A 21,616-nucleotide genomic window follows, 5' to 3' on the forward strand; every position below is an offset into this window, starting at 1 on the left:
TGTGCCCTGACAGTAGGGCATTTGGCCTCAGCAACTCTAAAGGAGCGCTGTGCCCCCTAGCTGTCTCTTGGCCCTCATTTCAGACTTACTGGGGTTGCCTTGCTGGGGTCAGGACTTAAGAGGTCATGGTCAAATTGATATTAGAGCTAAAGTACTATAATGTAGTATACAGGATATATATAGGAGGAAGGAATGAATGGAAGCGGACCTGGGCCGAAGGCCGAAGGGTCCGGAAGCAAACATGAATAAGGAGCGGGGTTGGCCACACAGTGGCTGGCAATGACCGAGGGTCAAAACAAACAATAACAGATAAATAAAGGAAGGAGTGTAGGGCCATGATAGTGGCGATGGTATCATAGTGGCACTGGACTCGGAGTTGGGCTGGAGTCGGGTGTGGGAATGGTAGTGGCCCTGTAGGGGCCAAGTGGGCAGGGTAGAGGAGTTGCGCTGGGCATGGTGCCGGAGGCAGACTCGGGGCAGGAGGTTGGTGGGGCTGTGGGGGAGTCGGCCAGGTGCAGGGGAGCCTAGGGGCAAGCGGGGGAGTGAGCAGGGAGTTCTCATGGAGGATAGGGCTGAGGTTGGGGCTCGCGCTGTAACGGGTCTATCACCTAGACTCGAGACAGAGAGAAGGGGGAGGGTGGTAGTGTGCGTGAGTGTGGTTCGTGAGGCCGGGTCTTGGTCCGTGGGCGCTACTGAGTCTGCAAAAACCTCAAACAAACACTCACCTACGTCTCTCTTGGACATCAAGGCTGAGTATTATGATGTGAGGGGTCTTAGACGTGAGCAACTAGCTCAGAGGGGGCGTTAGGGTCGTGGATGACGTCTTTGCCACTTGGATGCAACTTCTGCTTGTCCCTTCACGGGTCTATTCAATACTAACTTGTTATGTACAAGTTGTTATCTAGTTTATATATGTTTGAAATGAAATGAATGGACTGGGGGAATGTAAACGGGCCGTTAGGCAACCGTAAATGATGAATATCCAATTGGGAACAAAGGAACAATAAAAGAAATATGAATGAATGGGGAATATATCATAACGGGTCCGAAATGGGAAATGTAAAAGTTAACTCCGCAACGCTTCGCCACAGCGCCCGCCTATCCTCCCGTCAGCAACCTCCTCGTCTCCAGCTTTCCAACGAGCCCCTATTCGTCCCATTTGGTACAGTAGTTGTTGAGATGTGGCCATTGACAGGTGCTGTCAAGACCACGTGAGACTCTACTCCGTGCTGAACCATCCAGGCATGGGATTGCCATTCTGGGAAATGCTCCGGGGGTGAAGAAGCAAGGTAGAGCATCACTATCGGGTGGGAAAATGGCTGGGTTGTATGTGTAGGTATGGAGATCTGGAGAGGGGGTGAAATTGGCGGTGTGGTTGGGCGTGGGAATTTTGCTTGGGGTTGTCGGGAATGATGGGGAAAATAGGGAAAAATAAGGAATGAGTTTGTGGAGTGTTGGATAGTGATAGAATGAACATCGGGAGCGTCAGCGGATATGTGCTGCGTGTTGGTGACCAAATTCCGCAGAATCCGACTTTTTGCGGTACACGGAGTTGTCCCCACAACAGCGCTCACGCTTGCATAGCGGGAATGGGCTCGGGTGGCATTGGGATGGGCAGCTAATGGGCCGGAATGCATGGCCGTGACAGAGCCCCGAAGGCTTCCAGACAGCTCTGACATCCACTAGCGCACTCCCACCTCTGCTGGGCAATTCACTGGGTTCCCATGTGGTGTCCCCTAGTTCCCATTTGACCTTAAACCAGAGTTCGTTGTGAACCCACGTGTGGTTTAAGATTTCACGAACTACTGCTTCACGATCGGGGTCTTCCCCAAAATCGTAGAATATGTTTACTTCCCTATTTGGGAAGATTTCTTGGTCATTTGGCTCGTGAGGTACGAGCCAGGATATGTGGAATCTTGGGTGGATTCCATGTTGTTCAAGTTGTGGTGGCAACTTGAGGACATAGTTTGACGTCTCTGGAAATGTTTCCAGAATTTTGTAAGGCCTTATGTATAAGGGCTTTAGTTTTCCTGCCCTTCCTTTGGGTAGGTTCAGCTTATCCATGGATAAGTATGCAAGCTCACCTTTTCTCAAAGGCGGGTCCGGGCATCTTTTCTTATTCGCCTGGATTGTTTGAGCAGCACGATTGTGTATTATCGCATCATGTGCTGCCATGAGGTTTTCCTTCGCTTTTTGGGCGAAGTCGTTTACTCCCAGGTAGTCCGAGAGTGGTGCTGTTAGGCACATCTTTGGCATATGGCCATAGATTAATTTGAACGGGGCAAATCCTGTCGATGTGTTCAAGCTTGCATTGATCACGAATTCCGCCATTGACAGTTTCGCTGCCCAGTCGTGTTGATCTGGTCTAACCATCGCGCATAGTATTTGTACTACTTTTTGTATCATTCTTTCCGCTTGGCCGTCGCCTTGCAGGTGGAATGCAGTTGTGAATTTCAACTGCACACCAAGTATTCGGTGTAGTTTGTGCCAAAATTTTGACGTGAATTTCGAGTCTCGATCTGATATGATCGAGTGTGGTAGACCGTGGAGTCTGTCAGAGACCGGATTTGAGACAAGGGAGTGTCTCCGTAGCGGAGGGCTTTGGCCTCAGCGACTTCTGCCAAGAGCGCTGTGCCTAGTGACATGTCTGTGCCCTAACTTACTCCCTGGCAATCAGAACCTAAGGGGGGTAACTCTAGTTGATTTTATTACTGGAGTGTAACCTATGTACAAGCGGGATATATATATGGTTACAGCAAAGATGGGTCCGCAATTGGTGGAGCCGAACGGAGCGGAGCTAACAGGGTTAAAGCATTAGCTGACTGAATATTACCGACAAGTCGGGTCGCAGGGTTAGCGGAAAGGCAGGCAATAACCCAGAAACGGAAAGGAGGGATAGGCCCGAAGGTGGGCTCTGCAGGGCAGGCGATTGTATTGCCCAGCGGAGGTGGGAGTGCGCTAGCGGACGTCAGAGCTGTCCGGAAGTCTTCAGGGCTCCGTACTTAGGGAGGCGTAGGTAATAAATTGAAATGAGGGGGTGGTGACCATTGAGGGGTACCGAGAGGATTGTGGAATACGGGAGCTCCGAGGTTAGTGAAGAAGGAGCGGAGTTAGACCGGAGGGAACGGAGGGACCGGAAGTCGATGGCCGGGGATGGATATGACAGAGTCTTACAACTTCACGAAGAAATACGAATGCTAGTTCTAGTGCGTTTGTTGTTGTCTTCATTGGAATTAGGTGGACGTTGGATGTCAACCTACAAATGATTACCCAGAGGTAATCATATCCCAAGCTTGTTGGGAATGGACCTGCGAAGTCCATAGCTATTGACGACCATGGTGTCTCCGGGGTCGGGAGTGGGTGAAGCAGTCCGGGATTTCTCCTGGTGCTTTTCTTTGTTGTTTGACAAGTTCTGCAAGACCTGCAGAACTTGTGGGTATCCTTCCTCATCAACTTCCACCAGAAGTGTCGACGGAGGGTTTCCACTGTTTTCTTGGATCCTAGGTGTCCAAGTGTTTCATGGATGTTTTCGAGGATTATTCCTCGAATGGACTTCCTTTTGTAGTTCCCTTTTGGGACTACTATTTGGGTCGTTCCTCCTTCTCCAAGTTGGGTTATCAGCCCATCTTTTATGGAGAAGTTTTTGAAGTTCCCCGGGTTCTCTAGGATTTCCCGGTGGATCTGGCTTTGCGAGTATCCAGATTTTATTGCCTCAATGAGGTCTTTCTCTTCAAATTGTTTTTGAAGGCTCTCTTCTGGAATTATGATTTCTTTCAGATTTTGGGTGCTCCTGTTAGAACGTGCGGATTCGGACGACTCCGGAATGGAATCAGAGACTTAGCGTGGAAGGACCTCAGCCTCAGCAACTCAGGTGGAGTGCTGTGCCATTGCTGGTTGTCCTAGGGGTCCCTAATTTCGGATCTGGCAGAGGGAAAGTCTCTTGGGGGGAATTCATGTCGATTTCAGACTGAGGTTACAATTTACTATGTACATTGTATATAAGGAGGGGTCCGGAATCAAAAGGAGCGAGGGTAGGACGAAAGGAGACAAAGGGAGATGGAAAGAGGAACAACACCGAGGGTCAAGGGTTTGACTCAATGGTGTTTCTCAAAGGAGGAATGAAGGGCCAAGGCCCAAGGAGGAAGGAAGGGGGTTGGGAGTGGGGAATGGCTAGCTGACTGAATAGAAAGGAAGCAGCAGCCCAAATAAGAATGAGGGAGAATAGGGGAACTGAATGGAGCAATGCAATAGTTGCAAGGTCCGACATAAGTCCGGAAAGTCCGAACTCGGAAGTTAAACTCCGGAATATTGGCAAGCATAATTAAATGGAATGAGCTAACCAATACAATGGGTATAAGCGGAGGTGGGGTCAAAGTCCGAGGTCAGAGCTAAGACCAGAGGTTCCGGAGACGGAGACGTGAATGGGATTCCGGAGTGGAGGTCCGGAGTCGGGAGCATAGGTTTTGCGTACTCGTCTGGAAGGTGTCGAGGTTGGGGTTGGACCCGGAATGTCCCGGAGTCGGACCGAAGGTGGTGTCAGAGCCAGAGGTGGGATAACCTCTTGGGAGTCGGCAAGGAGGAGGTGACGGAAGGGAAGTAGGACTCCGGAAGTCAGGTTCGGAGTTCCGGGAGCCCGGAGCAGAGGTCGGGATTGTATGGATATGACAGCTCCCCCCTAGAGCTTCCTCTAGGGTATTTCTTGCACGTATCGCTGCAAGTCTCTTTCTCTCTGAGTTTTTACTCAGGGTACTGCTTAGTAGCAGTTCTTCATATTCCTCGATTCTGTTGGGGATAGTATCTTCTGCATTTTTGTCCAGATGGATGTCCGCTGACATGTAGTTGTCGAAATGCAGATCCTCGTCCGTTGATGAGTCGTAGTACCGTGAGAATGCATCTGCCACTTTGTTCTTGTGGCCTTCCATGTATTTTATTTCGCAATTGAAGCTTGCGAAGAAGGCTTGCCATCTCAGGTGTCTACCTGAGTTGTGGTTTTTCGCTTTGAAATATTCCAAAGCTTTGTGGTCCGTGATTACTGTGAATTCACAGCCTCCCATGAGATCATCTTGCCATCTCATGAGTGCTTCGAGGACACCCGGTGCCTCGAGCTCATAGGCGAAGTTACGTTGTGTGTTGGTGAACTTTTTGGACATGAATGCGGCCAGGCAGCAAGTCTGCCACTTTTCGCCTTGTCCAATTAATGCGCCCATGCCTGCTGGGCATGTGTCTGTTATGACCCAGACATGGAGTTTGGTCCTCTCTTTTTCTGAGAGGCTTTCTGGTGGATTCCACTGGACAGGCTTCAGGATCGGAGCCCTGCATGCTAGACATTTAATCTCGTCGAAGCATTTCTGGTGGAGTGGTGTCCACCTGAATGTCTGCTCGTTTGAGCAGATTGTTTGCAGTGGTCCTGTGTAGCCACTGACGTTTGGCATGAATATCGATAGATATTCTACCATTCCCTGGAATCTTAGGACTCCTGTGTGGTCTACTGGCTCTCGCCAGTTGCGGATTTTTTCCATTTTATCCGCTTGAGTGTGGATGCCCTGTTCATCCACACGGCTTCCTAGAACGTCTAGGATTGGGGCAAATGGCTGGAATTTTTTCCGGCTTATGTAGCATTTCGCCCCCTTTAGGCGAGTGAACAACCACAATAATGCTTTATTGTGGTTCTCCACCGAGCTTGTGCTGGTGAATATATCGTCAAACCAGATGTGTAGGTGTCTGCCTACTTCTCCTCGTAGTTCCCAGGTCAGTGCGTGCTGGAAGGTGCAGGGAGCGTTGCAGTCTCCTTGCTGCATCATGTTCGAGTTGTACATCCCATGGGGTGTAGAGAATGTCATCCTATGGACGTCGTCTGGATCCACGCATATTTGTTCGTATGCATCCGACATATCGATCTTGGATCGGTATGTTGCTCTGGCGACTGATTCTTGGATCAGTCGCATGTCTGGCATTGGTGTGACGTCGAGGATCGTGTTTGAGTTACAATTCCTTGCATCTATTACTGTGTGCAAAGATCCATCTGCTTTGTGGATACACAGTAGCAGGCATGCTCGCTCACTGTTCGCAGGATACCACCATCCTGCTTTTACATAACAATCTATTTTGGTCGCTAGTGCTTCCTGCAGTGCTGCAGGACATCTCAGGGTGTTTTCCTGAAATTTCTTGTTCGGATCCTTTAATGGGATTCGATGGTTCACCTCCCTCAAGGAGGCATTTCTAATGGTGCTGGTGCCATTACGGTTTCAAATTTCTCTCTCCACCACTCCCTGAGTATTTCAAACTTGGGGTTGTTCATGGAGAGACCTTCCAGATGTGGTATGTCTGGAAGTTCTAGTCCTTCCAGACTAGGATTGGGCCAACCTTCAGGGTACTTTCTTTCGATTACCCTGAGGTGTGTTTCAATCCCGCCTCCCTGTCAGGGGGGCTTCTTTTTTGGTTGTTCTCGAGCTCTTGCTCGAGTTTTCCATCCATGTGATCTCATCACATGGTCTTTGCTTACTCCAAGGGTGTCTATGTTGCCCTTGTTCACTGTTCTCACTTTGTGGGACCGGAAGTCTAAGCTTACCTGGTTTTTGTTTAACCAGGGGGTGCCGAATATGGCATCGTATCTATCAATGTTAATTACAGTTTTTCTACATGGCCATTAATCTCAATGTCCACATTTGTTCCGAACAGGATCTGTGATTTTGTTCCTTTCATCCCCATTTGAAGGATGACTGGGTTCTCCAATTGGAGAATTGGGATGTGGACCGCGTGGACAAAGTCCAGTGATAAAGCATCCATTTCGGCTCCACTATCGAATAGCGCATAGGCTTTTATGCCTGCTATTTTTATGTGAGCTGTCAGCGTTCTCTTTGTTGAGAGCAGTCTGTTTGCGGGGTATTTTCCTGCATCTTTTGAGATGTGGAATTTTGCATCAAACAAAGGGGACTGGGTTTCGATGGACTTTTGGTCCTTCTTCCCTTTGTCCTTGTTTTCCTTGGGTACTTTGGTGTATTTCTCCAAGGTGTCTTTTCTTGGTGCTTCCACCAAGGCTTTGGCGACTTTTTCATCTGCTGTGTTTTCTAACTGGTGTGCTACAGCCAGTTTGATTTTGTAATTTATGTTGTCGTGATCGATGACTGACATTGGGCCCATCCTTATGGTCCCAACGTTGACTTCCTCACCCTCTGAGTCGGGTGAGTATTGAGGTCCTTCGTATGGGTCCTCTACTTCGAAGCTTGATGCTTCGGAGTTACCAGAGTTGTTCTCTGGTTTCTCATCTGATGAGTCTTTCAACTCTTCTTCCGTTGTGATCGCGATCTCCATGGCGGCTATGTGCCTTGGTTTTTCATCGCTTGTTACATTGTGTCTTGGGCAATCTTTCATTTGCCCTATTTTGCCGCATTTGCCGCAAATTGGAACTGACTTTTGGTCAGTTTTCCTCGAGTTTTTCAAGGATGTATCCTCTTTCCATCTGGGTTTCAGCTCTTCAGCCTTCTTTCCTGATGGGAGGGCTCTACCACGGCTCGTGGTTGCCGTGGTAGTTGTTTGGGTATAGTATCCTGATTTGTAGGCTGAAGACATCTTCAGCCCGTTGATTATCTCGTCTACACGAGATATTGCTTTTAACATCTCCTCGTTTGAGGAGAAGTCTGCTCTGATTCTATCATGAGCAATCATTTCCCTCTTCCATTCGAGGGGAATGTAGTTTAGGAACCTGGTGTTGAAGGATGCCTGGTCTGGCAGCATCACCATCTGGGATGCTGCTTTGGACAGTTCTAGGTAGAACTGTTTTAGGCCTTTTTCTGCTTCGTATTTGACATTGCAGTACTTCTTTGTCACGTTCAACATGGCAGAGGCTTTAATGAAAGTTCTCATCAATATGTTGAGAACTTCGAGGAACATGCCCTCGTCTCCTCTGAGGAGGGTTTTGTCTTGGAGTCTTATTCCGAGGTCGAACGTGGGCCCCCCTAATCCACGAATCAAGCAGTCCAGATGGACTTCATCAAATTGGGGACCTTTGCATCCTCGCGAAGCGAGGAATCCCAGTAGTTCTGTGAACCACTGCCAGAACAATTCCGTGTCGTTCTCCCCTGACCATTTCTTGTCAGGGAATGCCAGCCCATTTTTTAGGGCTTCAGGCTTCACTCCATCTGGGTAAGGAGTGAGTATTCTCACTTCGGCCATTCTTATGGCCTTTTCATACCATTTCTCCAGGTACTCCTCCTGCTCCCTGTCAGGGGACGACTCCCGGGTCCCCATGACCCTCCCCTATGGTCCACAGCCCTGAGGTGTAACCAGCCCTATCCAGGGCACAACCTACTGTGGGTAAGGAGATGAGAAGGAAGCTAACTTCTCATCTTCCCACAGTGGCCACAATATCAGCAAAACTTCTGGGGATACCTGGAAGTCACATGAAGGGGTAGAACCCGGGTCTGGAGCATGCGGCACGCGGAGCGTGCATGCATGCGGGAAGCACAGCGGGTGGAAGCGGGTCTGGACGCAGGTCTGGGTCCGGGCTAGTCAGGGTGTGTGCCCTGACACTCCCCTGCCTTCGTGGGGTCACTATCCAATGGAGATCTCTCCTTTGGGGGGGTTTTCGCTGGGGGAAATCTTCCTTGCAGCGTTTCTTTGGTTTCAGGCGAATTCGCCTGAAGTTGTATTTGGATTCTCTCATTGTTTTGAGAGAGTGTGTTTGAGTTACCTCTCTGTTCAAGAGGTCCATCGTAAGTGGACGTTTGGCCAAACCTTTGGTATGTGCCAATTCTCCTCCTAATCTCTGAACGATGCCTTCTTTCAGCATCATCTTCTCCTATCCTTGGGAGAAGGATCTCCTTAGCATCTCTGTCGAGTCACTGATGATACTCCAGTGTGCTTTCACTGGTGGTTCTTTTTGTGAATTTTTCATGAGTTCTATTTATGTCCTGGACCGTGGTCCAGGGGTGTTTATTTGTTTCCTCACTTTTTTGTGAGAAGTTTATTTCCTTCAGCAAGTCCGTCTGTTCGCTGATTTTTTCAGTCAACGCATCGATTGTGTTGGCCATTCTTTCTAGAGTTATCTCTAGATGAGCTGTACTATTGTGGTTTGTTTCCTCGATCTTTTTTTGGATCGAGTTTATCGTGTTTATTATGCGCAATTCCTGGTTTTCCAGGAGGAAGTTTGGTTGGGCGAGCAGAGACTCTCCCCAGTTGACATTACCGCTTCTGTGTCAGGGCACACACCTGACCCCGCGCCGTGCCGCCCTACTCCGCTCCCCTGCTATCACTCCCTGTGTCTCCTTTCCCCTCTTCCTTCTTTCTTTCTATTTCTGTTCCATGGTCAACTTCCCCTTCTCTACGTATTACATACTACACACTTAACCCCGCCCAGAGACGTCCCGGCCCCTGCTACAACTGCAACCGGCTAGGGCACATAGCCCGGGACTGCCTAAGGCCAAGGCCCTACCAGGCCCGGACCGCCTTCCAAGGAGAGGGTCTGGAGGAGAAGACCCGGCTGGCCCCAGAAGACCTCCACGCGATTGCGGACCTATTAAGAGACCGCCCCCCACAAGACCCTGACGGTGCAGAAGAGGAGGCAGAGGAGGGAAGGCCTGTGGAGGATTTTCGGGAAGACGACCAGTGAGAGATGTGCCCCGGTCGTCCCCCAGCGTCACTGTACCTGCATGTAGATACCATGGTAACTCCAGAACTACTGCGCAGCCTAAGCTGTACCGAGTGATCGCTAAGAAAAGAAGAGCCACATCCATGAACCGCAACAAAACAGACCCAAGGCAGGTCCCAGCTGAGGTCGCTGTCCCCCCACCTGCAATCTATGTGCTGTCTAAACACCCCCCTCGATCCCTCAACCTCCTAGTGAGGCTGACCACAACTACCTCGCTCACCTCAGTCACCACCTCAGCCCTCCTGGACTCCGGAGCTACAGGAATGTTTGTCAGCCGCGAGTTCGTCCGGAAACACAACCTGGAGACCACCCCCCTGCCCCAGCCAATCCCAGTCCATAATGTAGATGGGACTCCAAATGAGAACGGGTCCATCACTGAGGAGGTCAAAGCACTCCTCACTTTCGGGCGACACTCCGAGCGAGCCCGTTTTGCAGTAACCAACCTGGGCCGGCAGTCAGTCATCATCAGCCACTTGTGGCTCCTGCACCACAACCCGGAGGTAGACTGGGCCCGACAAAAGGTCACCATGTCCCGCTGCCCACCCGCCTGCCAGAGTCCTAAGGTGGCACCGGTGACCCCAGAGGACCCCGACCTCCGAGTGGAACCTGGGGATGGGGTGTACGCGGCAGTGATTCCCCCAGGATGGGGACACAATCTGAGGGCAACCACTACCCCATCGCAGCGAATGGCCCAAGGGGCACAGGACACCACCCTAGGGGACAAACCCTTTGAGGAGGTGGTGCCGGAATGTTACCAGGACTTCAGGGACGTCTTCTCAAAAGAGGCCTTTGATCAGTTACCCCTCCGGAAGCCTTGGGACCACGCCATCGACCTCGTCCCTGATGCCAAACTGCCACGAGGAAAAACCTTCCCACTATCTCCTGCAGAACAGGGGGAGCTTGACAACTTCCTCAGAGAAAATTTAGCCAACGGACGGATCCGCCCATCCAAGTCCCCCATGGGGGCCCCAGTGTTCTTTGTGAAGAAGAAGGATGGCTCCCTAAGGCTTGTACAGGACTACCGGAAGCTGAATGAGATCACGGTTAAGAACTCCTACCCCCTCCCCCTCGTCTCCGACATCCTCACCCGCCTCCGAGGGGCTAAATGGTTCTCGGCCCTCGACCTGCGGTGGGGCTTCAACAACGTCCACATCAAAGAAGGAGATGAGTGGAAGGCAGCCTTTGCAACCAACCGAGGGTTGTTCAAACCGATGGTAATGTTCTTCGGGCTCTGCAATTCCCCAGCCACTTTCCAAACAATGATGAATGACATCCTCCGGGACTTTATAGACCGAGGGGTCGTCATTTGCTACATGGACGACATCTTGGTGTTCACAGCCACCCTGGAGGAACATCGAAAGGTAGTCCGGGAGGTCCTCACTACGCTGCGGAGCCGGAGGCTGTTCCTCAAACCGGAGAAGTGTAAGTTTGAGCAGCGGAGGATCAACTACCTGGGCCTCGTCATCTCAGAGAACCACGTTGCCATGGACCCGGTGAAGGTGCAAGGGGTGACGGACTGGCCAGCACCCACAAAAGTCAAAGAGGTCCAGTCCTTCCTTGGGTTTGTCAACTTCTACCGCCGTTTTATCCAGGACTTCTCTGAGAAGGCCCGACCCCTCCACGCTCTCACCCGGAAATCGAAACAGTGGACCTGGGGTCAGGAGGAACAGGAGGCATTTGACGGGCTGAAGGAGGCTGTCACCTCGGCACCTGTCCTCACCTTCCCATCAGACACAGGCCGGTTCCAGCTAGAGTGCGACGCCTCGAACTTCGCAACGGGGGCAGTGCTCTCTCAGCTCCAACCTGATGGGGAGTTCCACCCAGTGGCGTTCATGTCGAAAGGCTTCTCAGATGCAGAGAGGAACTACGAGATCTATGACAAGGAGATGCTTGCCATAGTCCGAGCCCTGGAGGAGTGGCATCATTTCCTTGAGGGCACCCCCAAGAGATTTGACATATACACTGATCACAGGAACCTCTCTTACTTCCGGGCAGCTCAAAGGCTGAACCGACGCCAGGCATGGTGGTCCCTCTACCTCTCCCGTTTCCATTTTCACCTGATTCACAAGCCAGGCAGACTCATGGGGAAACCGGACTCCCTCTCCCGTCGCCCAGACCACCCAAAGGGGAGGGATGACAACACAGACATGACCCTCCTACGCCCGGACTGGTTTGAAGTCAGGGCCACAGAAGGAGCTGTGGTGGAAGGGGAAGAGGCGAACATTCTAGATAGGATACGCAGGGGGAGGGACAGAGATGAGGGAGTAGTGAAGGCGCTGAGGGAGTTAGAGAAAGGGACTCTGAGATCGGATGAATGGGAGAAGGAGGGGGAGCTGGTCCTCCACCGAGGACGGGTGTATGTCCCCAAAGACCTGCAACTCCGCCACGACCTGGTGCGACTCCACCACAACTCAGTGGCAACCGGCCACCCCGGGCGGTGGAAGACCCTGGAGCTCGTCTCCCGGAACTATTGGTGGCCCAGAATGGCTCAGTACATCGCACAGTATGTTTCCAGGTGCGACACCTGCAACCGAGTGAAGTCCTTCCCATCCCGGAAGGTGGGGAAGCTAATCCCAAACAAGATCCCCTCCCGCAGATGGCAAGTGATCTCGGTGGATACCATTGGTGAGCTCCCAGACTCCAAAGGGTACAACGCAATCCTGGTGGTGGTGGACCGACTTTCCAAGCATATCCACGCAATCCCCACAGTCACCACTATGGACTTGGCAGGCGTGGCCCGGCTCTTCTTGGAACATGTCTGGAAGCACCACGGCCTCCCAGAGGAAGTGCTCAGTGACCGGGGAAGCGCTTTTGTCTCCCGGTTCTCCAAGGAATTGGCAAGCCTTCTAGGGATTAAGCTATCCCCCTCAACGGCCTACCACCCACAAACTGACGGCCAGACAGAGCGTGTCAACCAGGAGATAGAAGCCTACCTCCGCATGTTTGTCAACCACAGACAAGATGACTGGGCCGACTGGCTACCTCTTGCCGAATTCGCGTACAACAACCGTGTTCACTCCTCCACCCGCCGCACCCCCTTCGAGCTTGACTCTGGGCAACACCCACGCATGGGAACTGAACCAACCCGCACATCAGAGGTCGAAGCAGCTGATGACTTCGCCTCCCGCATGATGAAGATGCAGGAAGAGGCGAAAGCAGCCCTGGAGCACGCAGCAGATGAGATGGCCCGGTACTATGACCGAAACCGGAGAGCAGCACCAAGGTACAAAGTTGGGGACAGGGTCTGGCTCAGCACCCAGAACTACACAACGGACCGGCCCACCAAAAAACTCGACCACAAATGGATCGGCCCCTTCCCAATTACCAAGGTAGTATCCCCGGCAGCGGTAAAGCTGCAACTCACCCCGCAGCAGAAGGGGATCCACCCAGTAGTCTCGGTCACCAACGTCCGCCCCTACCTCCCAGACGAAATCACAGGACGCCCAGCCGACCCGTGCCCAGGCCCAGATGTGGTAAATGGGGAAGAGGAGTATGAGGTAGAAAAGGTCCTAAACTCCAGATATAGGTATGGACGACTCTGGTACCTCGTCAAATTCACTGGCTGGCCACACTCGGAGAATGAATGGCTTCCCTGGGAGAACCTGGAGCATTCCCCAGACCTCGTGGAGGAATTTCACCAAGCCCACCCCACAGCCCCCAAACCGACAAGGACCAGAAGACCCCACCAACCAAGAACATCAGCCACTTCGAGGCGAAGTGGCATAGAGGGGGGGTGATGTCAGGGCACAGCCCTCGACCCCACTCACCCTCAGACACCCTCACCCTTTCCCTAACCACCCTCTCTCCACATTTCCCCATTCCCCTTATCCTTCCCCCCACTGTTTCACATAATGACGCGTGCGCGCGAACCCGTGGGAACGTTCTGGGCGAGCGACTCGCCCAGAAATGTACAGCCACAACCGTGGGAACATTCTGGGCGAGCAGCTCGCCCAGAACTTTCCCACGGGTCACACCCGTTATGGAAAGTCGGCAGCAAGCGGGAACTGTATAGTTCCTAGGGTCCTTTTGTGTCGGCCTCACAGGGGGCTGAGAAGCTTACCCTTCTTCTCAGCTCATTCCCTGTGAAGGCAAGTGTACTTACCCGCTTTTCAATGAATAGCAGCTCATTCCCTGTGAAGGCTGAGGCCAGTCCCCTCAGCGACTTCGAGGAGTTAGCACCTGGGGAGAGTACCCCAGCATCCACACCCGGCCTCGCCCTCCGGCCACTCCCAGCTGGGGTCCGGACCCTGACATGGTCCAAACCTCATGATGACTTGGCAAACCTTTCCGCATCTCCATCTAAACGTGCCCTCTGTAAGCACTGTCCTCCACTCTGGTCTGATACCTGACTGACTGAACTTCATGCACTCAAAGAACCTCTGTAGCACCCTACCAACTCCTCCATGTTGCATCCAAGAACGCACATGCCTTCATCTCCTGTATCATAGCATTTTATGTAACTAGTTTGTGTAATGATGCTTGGATCAAATGCTGTGCAGGTAGCAGCGATGCGAAGCATGCACTCTAGTCAGTAACAGTGACTGTCGGAAAACCGGGAACTGCCATTGCAACATGTTACAACACTTTCTGAGACTGTTTTCATTATAACACTCGTAACATTCGCTCAAATGTTGCAATGTTTCTGGGAACATTATCACATCCCAGAGGTGTTGCAATGCCTTCTAACCGTGAGAACACGACCCAACACTGCCTAATCATGTGAACACGTTCCAACAATTGAACTGATGTTGTAACCCTGTGCTCAACAAGGCTCATAAAAATATCACTGGTGCCTTTCTATTCAATTTATGCTCGCACTTGCAGAATCGCAGTATTGTGCAGGATGGCTGTCAGGATACCGAGCTGCTCGGAGCTAAGGTTAAGAGATCCAGTGGAAGTGGAGGTAAGACTAGGAAGGTCTGGGTCAGTCTCAATAGGAGAACCGCGAGGTGTGCTAGGTGACACAGGCTCCAGCTGAGCAGCGAGGGGAAATGAGTCATATTCCAGCCACTATGTTACTATGTACAACATACCTGAGCAGCGAGGGGAAATGAGAGAAGAAAGCTGGTCTTCCTGCTCGCTACTCAGGGTGTAATATACTGTAGCCTACACACACAGCTAATCTACGAGGCACTGTACATACCAACGATCAATGATCCAGGTTTGTCTGGCTGTGTTGGATCATGGATCATGGAACATGGATCTTGGAGTGGGATCAGATCATAAGGCTGTACAGGGATCATGGATCATGGAATCTGGGTGATCATAGATCATGGAATCAGATCATGATGGTAAGTAGGCTGGAAGTGGCCGGAAGTGGGTGTACTCTGACAATGGCACTGTACATTTTGGGGAAAACTATTAAACAGGGTGTGCTATACTACTTCTGACTGGAGTCAAACAACTTTGACGATGGAGTAGCTGCTGTGGCAGCATCTAGGTTATTGTCTGTCTGAAGGTTATGTCTTGTGGTCAGTCAACTTGAAATTGAATTTAGGATTCAAGAACTCACCCCTTGCATCATTGCCTCATCGTTGGCCCCACTCGGTTGGGCTTGACATGTCTCCTTAAGCACAAGGCAAACCTGAACACCACCGGCTGGGTTCGGTGTAAGCACGAATCTACTACCCCAGATGTTGAAGTCCATTTCACATGCAATTGCTAAAACAGGCAGGAGCAATACTCGAGATGTGGAAACACCTAATTTCCGAGCAATAAACCATGTTGCTGGAGGATTGCAGTTGAGCAACTGTGCAACACTGCTGGTGTCAGCCCTACATACCTCGAAATGCATTCACCAAGACAAGGTCAATGTAACCTGCTACCATGGCATGCGAGATTGGGTCAAGCTCCGATGGCCAATTTTCATCTTCTGGCTGATCCTCGGAGGCTGCGGTGTTGGGTGCAGGGCTGTTTACCAGAGTGTTCTGTGGCTCAGGGGCTGCAGCGTTGGTTAGTGTGGCACTCTCTGGTTCTGGTGCCCGGTGAGGTGAAAGGGCAGAGGTGGGCATATTGATTGGGTGGAATGTGATGCTTACAAATTTACAGTTATATACCTAGCCATCGGAATTGTCCGCAGTGTGCCTACCTGTGCATGGATGTTGCAGTTTGAGATTCAATGCATTTATTTCTCAAATATAAAAAGGGTGTGTGCCAACACAAATCCCGACTGTTTTCTTACATCTTCTCTTTGAGGACTATACTTTCACATCAGAAGTACACTAGAATGTTGACTACAGAGCACCAATCTCAGCCCCTCCTGCAAAGTCCAAATGAAATGAATGAGCGGCAACCTTTCGATAGGATGGATGTGTCTGAGGTTGACATGCTGCATGCAGTAAGTGTGTTGTAACAACACCGGCATTGCTTTGTATTGAGGTTCCATTGTATTGGGTTCCTAGGATATTGAGGTTAAGGATCAAGAAATCGAAAGACTAAAGGCTGCACTCCGGGAAGCATTAATGGAGGCCTGATTGCCTAAGGAACATTCCATCCAAATAACAAATGAAGAACTTAGCATTGCCAAAGCTGCCCATCTTTACGCATTCACCGAGAACACATATTTCAGATCGCGGTTATTCCGGATCCCCAGAAGTGCTGAACGGGATCCTGAAAGGCAATGGGACAAGGAATTCATTGATGAATGCCATCTACGAGAATTTCGAGACTGGCCAATGCTGCCAAATTCTATAAGGGATGGGATTCCTGATCTTGCAGTGCAGAAAAGGGTAGGCAGCTCAAGAATCCATTGTATGCAATACTAAATTGGGTTGGGACATAGATCAATGACAGCATTTGCAAAGTACGACGTCAACTAAAGCACCAGATTCTCGAAAATCACTCAACCTGGTCAGCTGTCTTTACATTCTGGAATAAGCAAATGGGACCACTCTGGGAGTGTGATAGAGCGAAAGAATTGCGAGGCAATCAAAACGCAAATGGGCAGTATCCTGATAATCCCCCAGTCCTATTTCCCCCGGGAGAGCCTGACCCAAAGTTCTTCATGGACTCACCTTATGTTGTTGAGGTAAGATATCCATGTCCGTCAATAAAGTATTCACACTGGTGATGTCCTTGACCTGAAGGGGATGAGGGTGCTGTTATTTGGATCAAGGGGGCCATTGTTTAATTGTGAAGAAGATGCACCTGTTTCTCTCAGGAGCTCTGCATGGGAACATAGTGCAGCAAATTGCGCTGCAAAAAAATACAAAATTACAGCAGTTACACCAGGACTCGTAGCATTGGCTGCTATTGGGGTGAGCAGGCAGTTTTTGTCTGCGATGATGTGTAGCCCAATAAGCTTGAATAGATTTGGAGCGTCCTCTTACCTCCTGAAGATCGTGCTGATGTTGAAGTCAAGTTTCACCGGTGGCGCAAGCTTCTTATCAAAACTCTAGCATATGAAGATTCCTACCCTCCAGGAGTGCGACAATATTTCCATGAGACAATGGAAAGGCACAATGTCCTCTTATTCAGCAATAGTATGAAGCCGGGTCAAGCTGATTCTGAGAGCATGGGCAACGATGAAACTGGTGTAGAAGAATTCAACTTCGAGAAGCAGTTGGAAGCAAGCATAAAAGCGCAGCGTATGATAGACAGTGATTTGGCTGGCACATCAGTACCGGTGGGTAATTTTTTAATGTATCTTACAAGCTTACAATGTCGCCATATTCAGGACAATCAGGCCAATGGTGGAAACAAAGTGTCTCAAACACCACTCTTCATTCCTAGTGAACCAGGCACACCGGAGCCCTCGATCTCCAATGACAAAGACAATGGTGATCCTGTCGCTGACCCCCCAACAACATGGAGACCCATAATGCAAAAGATGATAGTTCCACCAGGGGAAATGATGGGTGTGGGGCTCTCGATGTGAACACCAGCAATGCTGCTGCAGTGTGGGACTTGGAGAGTGAGCTCTTGGAACAGTCTGCAACAGAAAATTCAAGATTGAGTGTCAGAGATTGTTCTGTGCCTAGGGATTCCCCAGCACTTAGGCCTCGTGCGAAGGTGGAATCCGATCCTTCAGAAGTTCAAGAGATTAATCAAAGATGCACACAGCGCCAAGCACAAAACCAGAAGGCTCTAGCTGGTAAGCATCAAGTAGCTGAAGAACTCCCCACTCCCACAAGAGAAATTGTGAGCTGGGGTCGAGGTGTGCGAGGTGCACAAAGTGCGCAAGTTGTGCGAGGTGCACAAGGTGCGCAAGGTGTGTGAGGTGCATGAGGCGACAGGTTGGGATGGTGGAAGGGGAAAGGCAAGGGTACCAGAGAGCATGGCTGTGAGCAGTGATAGTTGTAGAACTACTTGCATTTGTTGTCTAGATGTTCACAAAAAGATCTGGCAGATGTGTTGTTGGCACCAATTACTAAATCAGGTATGGACAACTCAATTGTTGGTGGCTGTCCGGGTGAGTTCCTCACCCGGCCATGGGACTGTGGCTGTATGAAAACTCGCCTGGCCCTAGCTCCGCACCCACAGTTTCTCCAACAACTTGCTCATCAATGGCCTCCTGTCAAAAACCCGGATCGTAGGGGAAAGATGTGTGAGTCCGAATGCAGGCGGGGCTCAACTAGAGGGGATCTGAGAGCTCTGGTAGTGGACCGAAGCTTCTCCAGGAAGCCCGGTTCTGCTGGATGGTACAAGAGGCTCTAAGAAGGACGTGGCCTCAGCGACTCAGAGGGAGTGCTGTGCCTCCATTACATCTCAGTTAGTCCTTGTATTTCTTATGTCTGAGGTATCTTGTAGAAAGGGGCCGGGATTCACTCAGAGGGACTTGGGGTAGCATTTTAGTCGAGATTAGAACTAAGGAAAAACTACAAGTTCTAATCTACAGGTATTTATAAGGAGGGATGGAAAGGACTTTAGTCAAAGTCCGAATGATAATAGAAAAACACTGAAAGGTGCCAAATGATACCGAATGATACCGAAAGGTTCTGAATGATATTCTTAACAGGGAACCGAGGTGTCGGGTCAAAGAGGCCGGAAAATGAATGGGAACGACAGATGGGTAAGAGGGGGTTAGCCAACTGAATGGTAAGAAGAAGATAGTCATGCTATGAATGGAAGGTGACTAATAAGTGATGACATGAGTGGGGTCACCAAAGGATGTGGGTAGCTCCAAAAGTGGAGTTGCATATCTGAAGGATGTTGGGTGACTCCAATAAATGAAATGGGTGGAGAAATGGTTTAGGGGTATGTCATGGGATGTTGGAGGTCCATCGGGATATTGGAGCAAATCCAGAGTCTCTGAATGTTCCGACTTGGGACCGAGCTTCCGGGATGGGAGTGGCCAAGGTTCGGTGTGCTGCAACCAGGCCGGATGTCATATCCATCCCTGACCATCGACTTCCGATCCCTCCGATTCCTCCAGTCTACCTCTGCTCCTTCTTCACTAACCTCGGAGCTCCTGTATTCCGCAATCCCCTCAGTACCCCTCGATGGTCACCACCCCCTCCTTTCAATTTATTACCTACACCTCCCTAAGTACAGAGCCCCGAAGGCTTCCAGACAGCTCCGATGTCCACCAGCGCACTCCCGCCTCCACTGGGCAATACACTCGCTTGCCCTGCAGAGCCCACCTTCGGGCCTATCCCTCCTTTCCGTTTCTGGGTTATCGCCTGCCTTTCCGTTAACCCCGTAACCCGACTTGTCGGTAATATTCAATCAGCTAATGTTTAACCCCATTAGCTCTGCTCCACCATTTGCAGACCCACCCTCGCTGTAACTATAACTATATATACTCAACTTGTACATAGGTTACACTTCAGTAATAAAATCGACTAGAGTTTACCCCCTTTCAGTTCTGGTTGCCAGCTTAGTAAGTTAGGGCATGGACATGTTACTTGGCACAGTGCTCCTGGCACAAGTCACTGAGGCCGAAGCCCTCCACCACGGAGACACTCCTTCATCTCAACCTGGTCTCTGACACCGGAGCTGAGACAGTTAGGAAGAAAGGTGACTTGGGGAGTGGGGAGGCTGTTAGATACTGATCCGGGGTCGGGCACCGAAGGTCGCCGATGCGGACCGCTAAGGGCCGCGATGGCCGCGATGCCTCAGACAAGGCCCGAGGGTAGGGCATTTGGCCTCAGCAACTCTAAAGGGAGTGCTGTGCCCCCTAGTTGTCTCTTGGCCCTCATTTCGAACTTACTGGGGCTGCCTTGTTGGGGTCAGGGCTTGGGGTCGTGGTCAAGTTGATATTAGAGCTAAGGTACTATAATGTAGTATACAGGATATATATATGAAGGTGGAATGAATAGAAGCGGACCCGGGCCGAAGGCCGAAGGGTCCGGAAGCAAATAGGAACAAAGAGCGGGGTTGGCCGCACCGCGGCCGGCAATGACCGAGGGTCAAAACAAACAATAACAGATAAATAAACGAAGGGGTGTAGGGCCGCGATAGCGGCGATGGTATCATAGCGGAGTAGGCGATGTCGCGGAGTCACGCTAGGTCGGTACCAGAGGCGGACTCGGGGCAGGGAGGTCGGTGTGGCTGTGGGGGAGTCGGCCAAGTGTAGGGGAGCCTAGGGGCAAGTGGGGGAGTGAGCAGGGAGCCCTCAGGGAGGATAGGGCTGAGGTCGGGGCTCGCGCTCACGCTCGCATAGCGGTAACGGGCTCGGGCGGCATCGGGACGGGCGGCTAACGGGCCGGAATGCACGGCCGTGACAGAGGCATGGTGTAGGGGATGGTGAAGTTGTTAGGAAGGTGTGGTGTGGTGGGAGTTTGCAGGGTCGGGATTCCAGGATATGACACCTCCCAATAACAGATCAGCATTGCCCATTTCATTATTTACTCAATGATGTTATTGATCCTGATATGTTTTTCCACTTACAAAACCTTTGAAAGAATCCAACAATGTTTCCCTATGTCAGTCTTCCAGAAAGTTGTTGAAAAAAAGAGCATAACGCCCTAGTAACATTGTTTTTAAAAAAAAAACCACTCCCATCATACCCACCATACACATCATGAAAATCCATCACTTGTCATGCCCTGTAAAAAAACTGTAACACCCTCATACGCTCTTGTTATGACCCGTAAAAAACCATAACACCCTCATAACGGAATAACCGCTTGCTCTAATGCTAAAGCTCAGTCTCAAGCTAATACATGAGAACTATAATATTACCTAATGCTAAAGCTATAAGGTAATATACAATGAGTTACAATGTATAAGAAATCAGAGTAAAAGAATGTTGTAACTAACCTCAGTCTCAAGCTAATGTGCTGTCATATCCATACAATCCCGACCTCTGCTCCGGGCTCCCGGAACTCCGAACCTGACTTCCAGAGTCCTACTTCCCTTCCGTCACCTTCTCCTTGCGGACTCCCAAGAGGTTATCCCACCTCCGGCTCGGACACCACCTTCGGTCCGACTCCAGAACATTCCGGGTCCGACCCCAACCTCGACACCTTCCAGACGAGTATGCAAAACCTATGCTCCCGACTCCAGACCTCTGCTCCGGAATCCCGTTTGCATCTCCATCTCCGGAACCTCCGGTCTTAGCTCCGACCTTGGACTTTGACCCCACCTCCGCTTATACCCATTGTATTGGTTAGCTCATTCCATTTAATTATGTTTGCCAATATTCCGGAGTTTAACTTCCGAGTTCGGACTTTCCGGACTTACCTCGGACCTTGCAACTATTGCATTGTCCTACTCAATTCCGCTATTCTCCCTCATTCCTATTTGGGCTACTGCTTCCTTTCTATTCAGTCAGCTAGCCATTCCCCACTCCCAACCTCCTTCCTTCCTCCTTGGGCCTTGGCCCTTCACTCCTCCTTTGGGAAACACCATTGAGTCAAACCCTTGACCCTCGGTGTTGTTCCTCTTTCCAGCTCCCTTTGTCTCCTTTCGGAGTACCCTCGCTCCTTTTGATTCCGGACCCCTCCTTATATACAATGTACATAGTAACTTGTAACCTCAGTCCGAAATCGACATGAATTCCCCCCTAAGAGACTTTCCCTCTGCTAG

The 21,616-nt window shown here is 50.7% G+C and overlaps 2 protein-coding genes across 2 annotated transcripts; one reads left to right on the top strand and one right to left on the bottom strand.

The window, feature by feature from the left end:
- Positions 1-14,452: 14,452 nt before the first annotated feature.
- Positions 14,453-15,657, bottom strand: EI90DRAFT_3130189 (uncharacterized protein; the record flags this gene model as incomplete). Its single annotated transcript, XM_039064280.1, has 6 exons — positions 14,453-14,620; positions 14,680-14,726; positions 14,790-14,849; positions 15,038-15,098; positions 15,159-15,373; positions 15,429-15,657. 6 exons carry the CDS (start codon positions 15,655-15,657, stop codon positions 14,453-14,455), a joined length of 780 nt encoding a protein of 259 aa, XP_038911375.1.
- A 215-nt stretch (positions 15,658-15,872) lies between these two features.
- EI90DRAFT_3019761 (uncharacterized protein) lies at positions 15,873-18,018 on the top strand (the record flags this gene model as incomplete). The annotated part of the gene is made up of 9 exons (XM_039057404.1): positions 15,873-15,983; positions 16,129-16,374; positions 16,428-16,673; positions 16,732-16,902; positions 16,956-17,270; positions 17,322-17,502; positions 17,544-17,846; positions 17,881-17,927; positions 17,971-18,018. 9 exons carry the CDS (start codon positions 15,873-15,875, stop codon positions 18,016-18,018), a joined length of 1,668 nt encoding a protein of 555 aa, XP_038911376.1.
- Between the last annotated feature and the right edge of the window lie 3,598 nt (positions 18,019-21,616).

This window comes from Cantharellus anzutake, assembly GCF_015039405.1.
Source record: "Cantharellus anzutake strain C23 chromosome Unknown EI90scaffold_63, whole genome shotgun sequence".
Taxonomy (NCBI): Eukaryota; Fungi; Basidiomycota; class Agaricomycetes; order Cantharellales; family Hydnaceae; genus Cantharellus; species Cantharellus anzutake.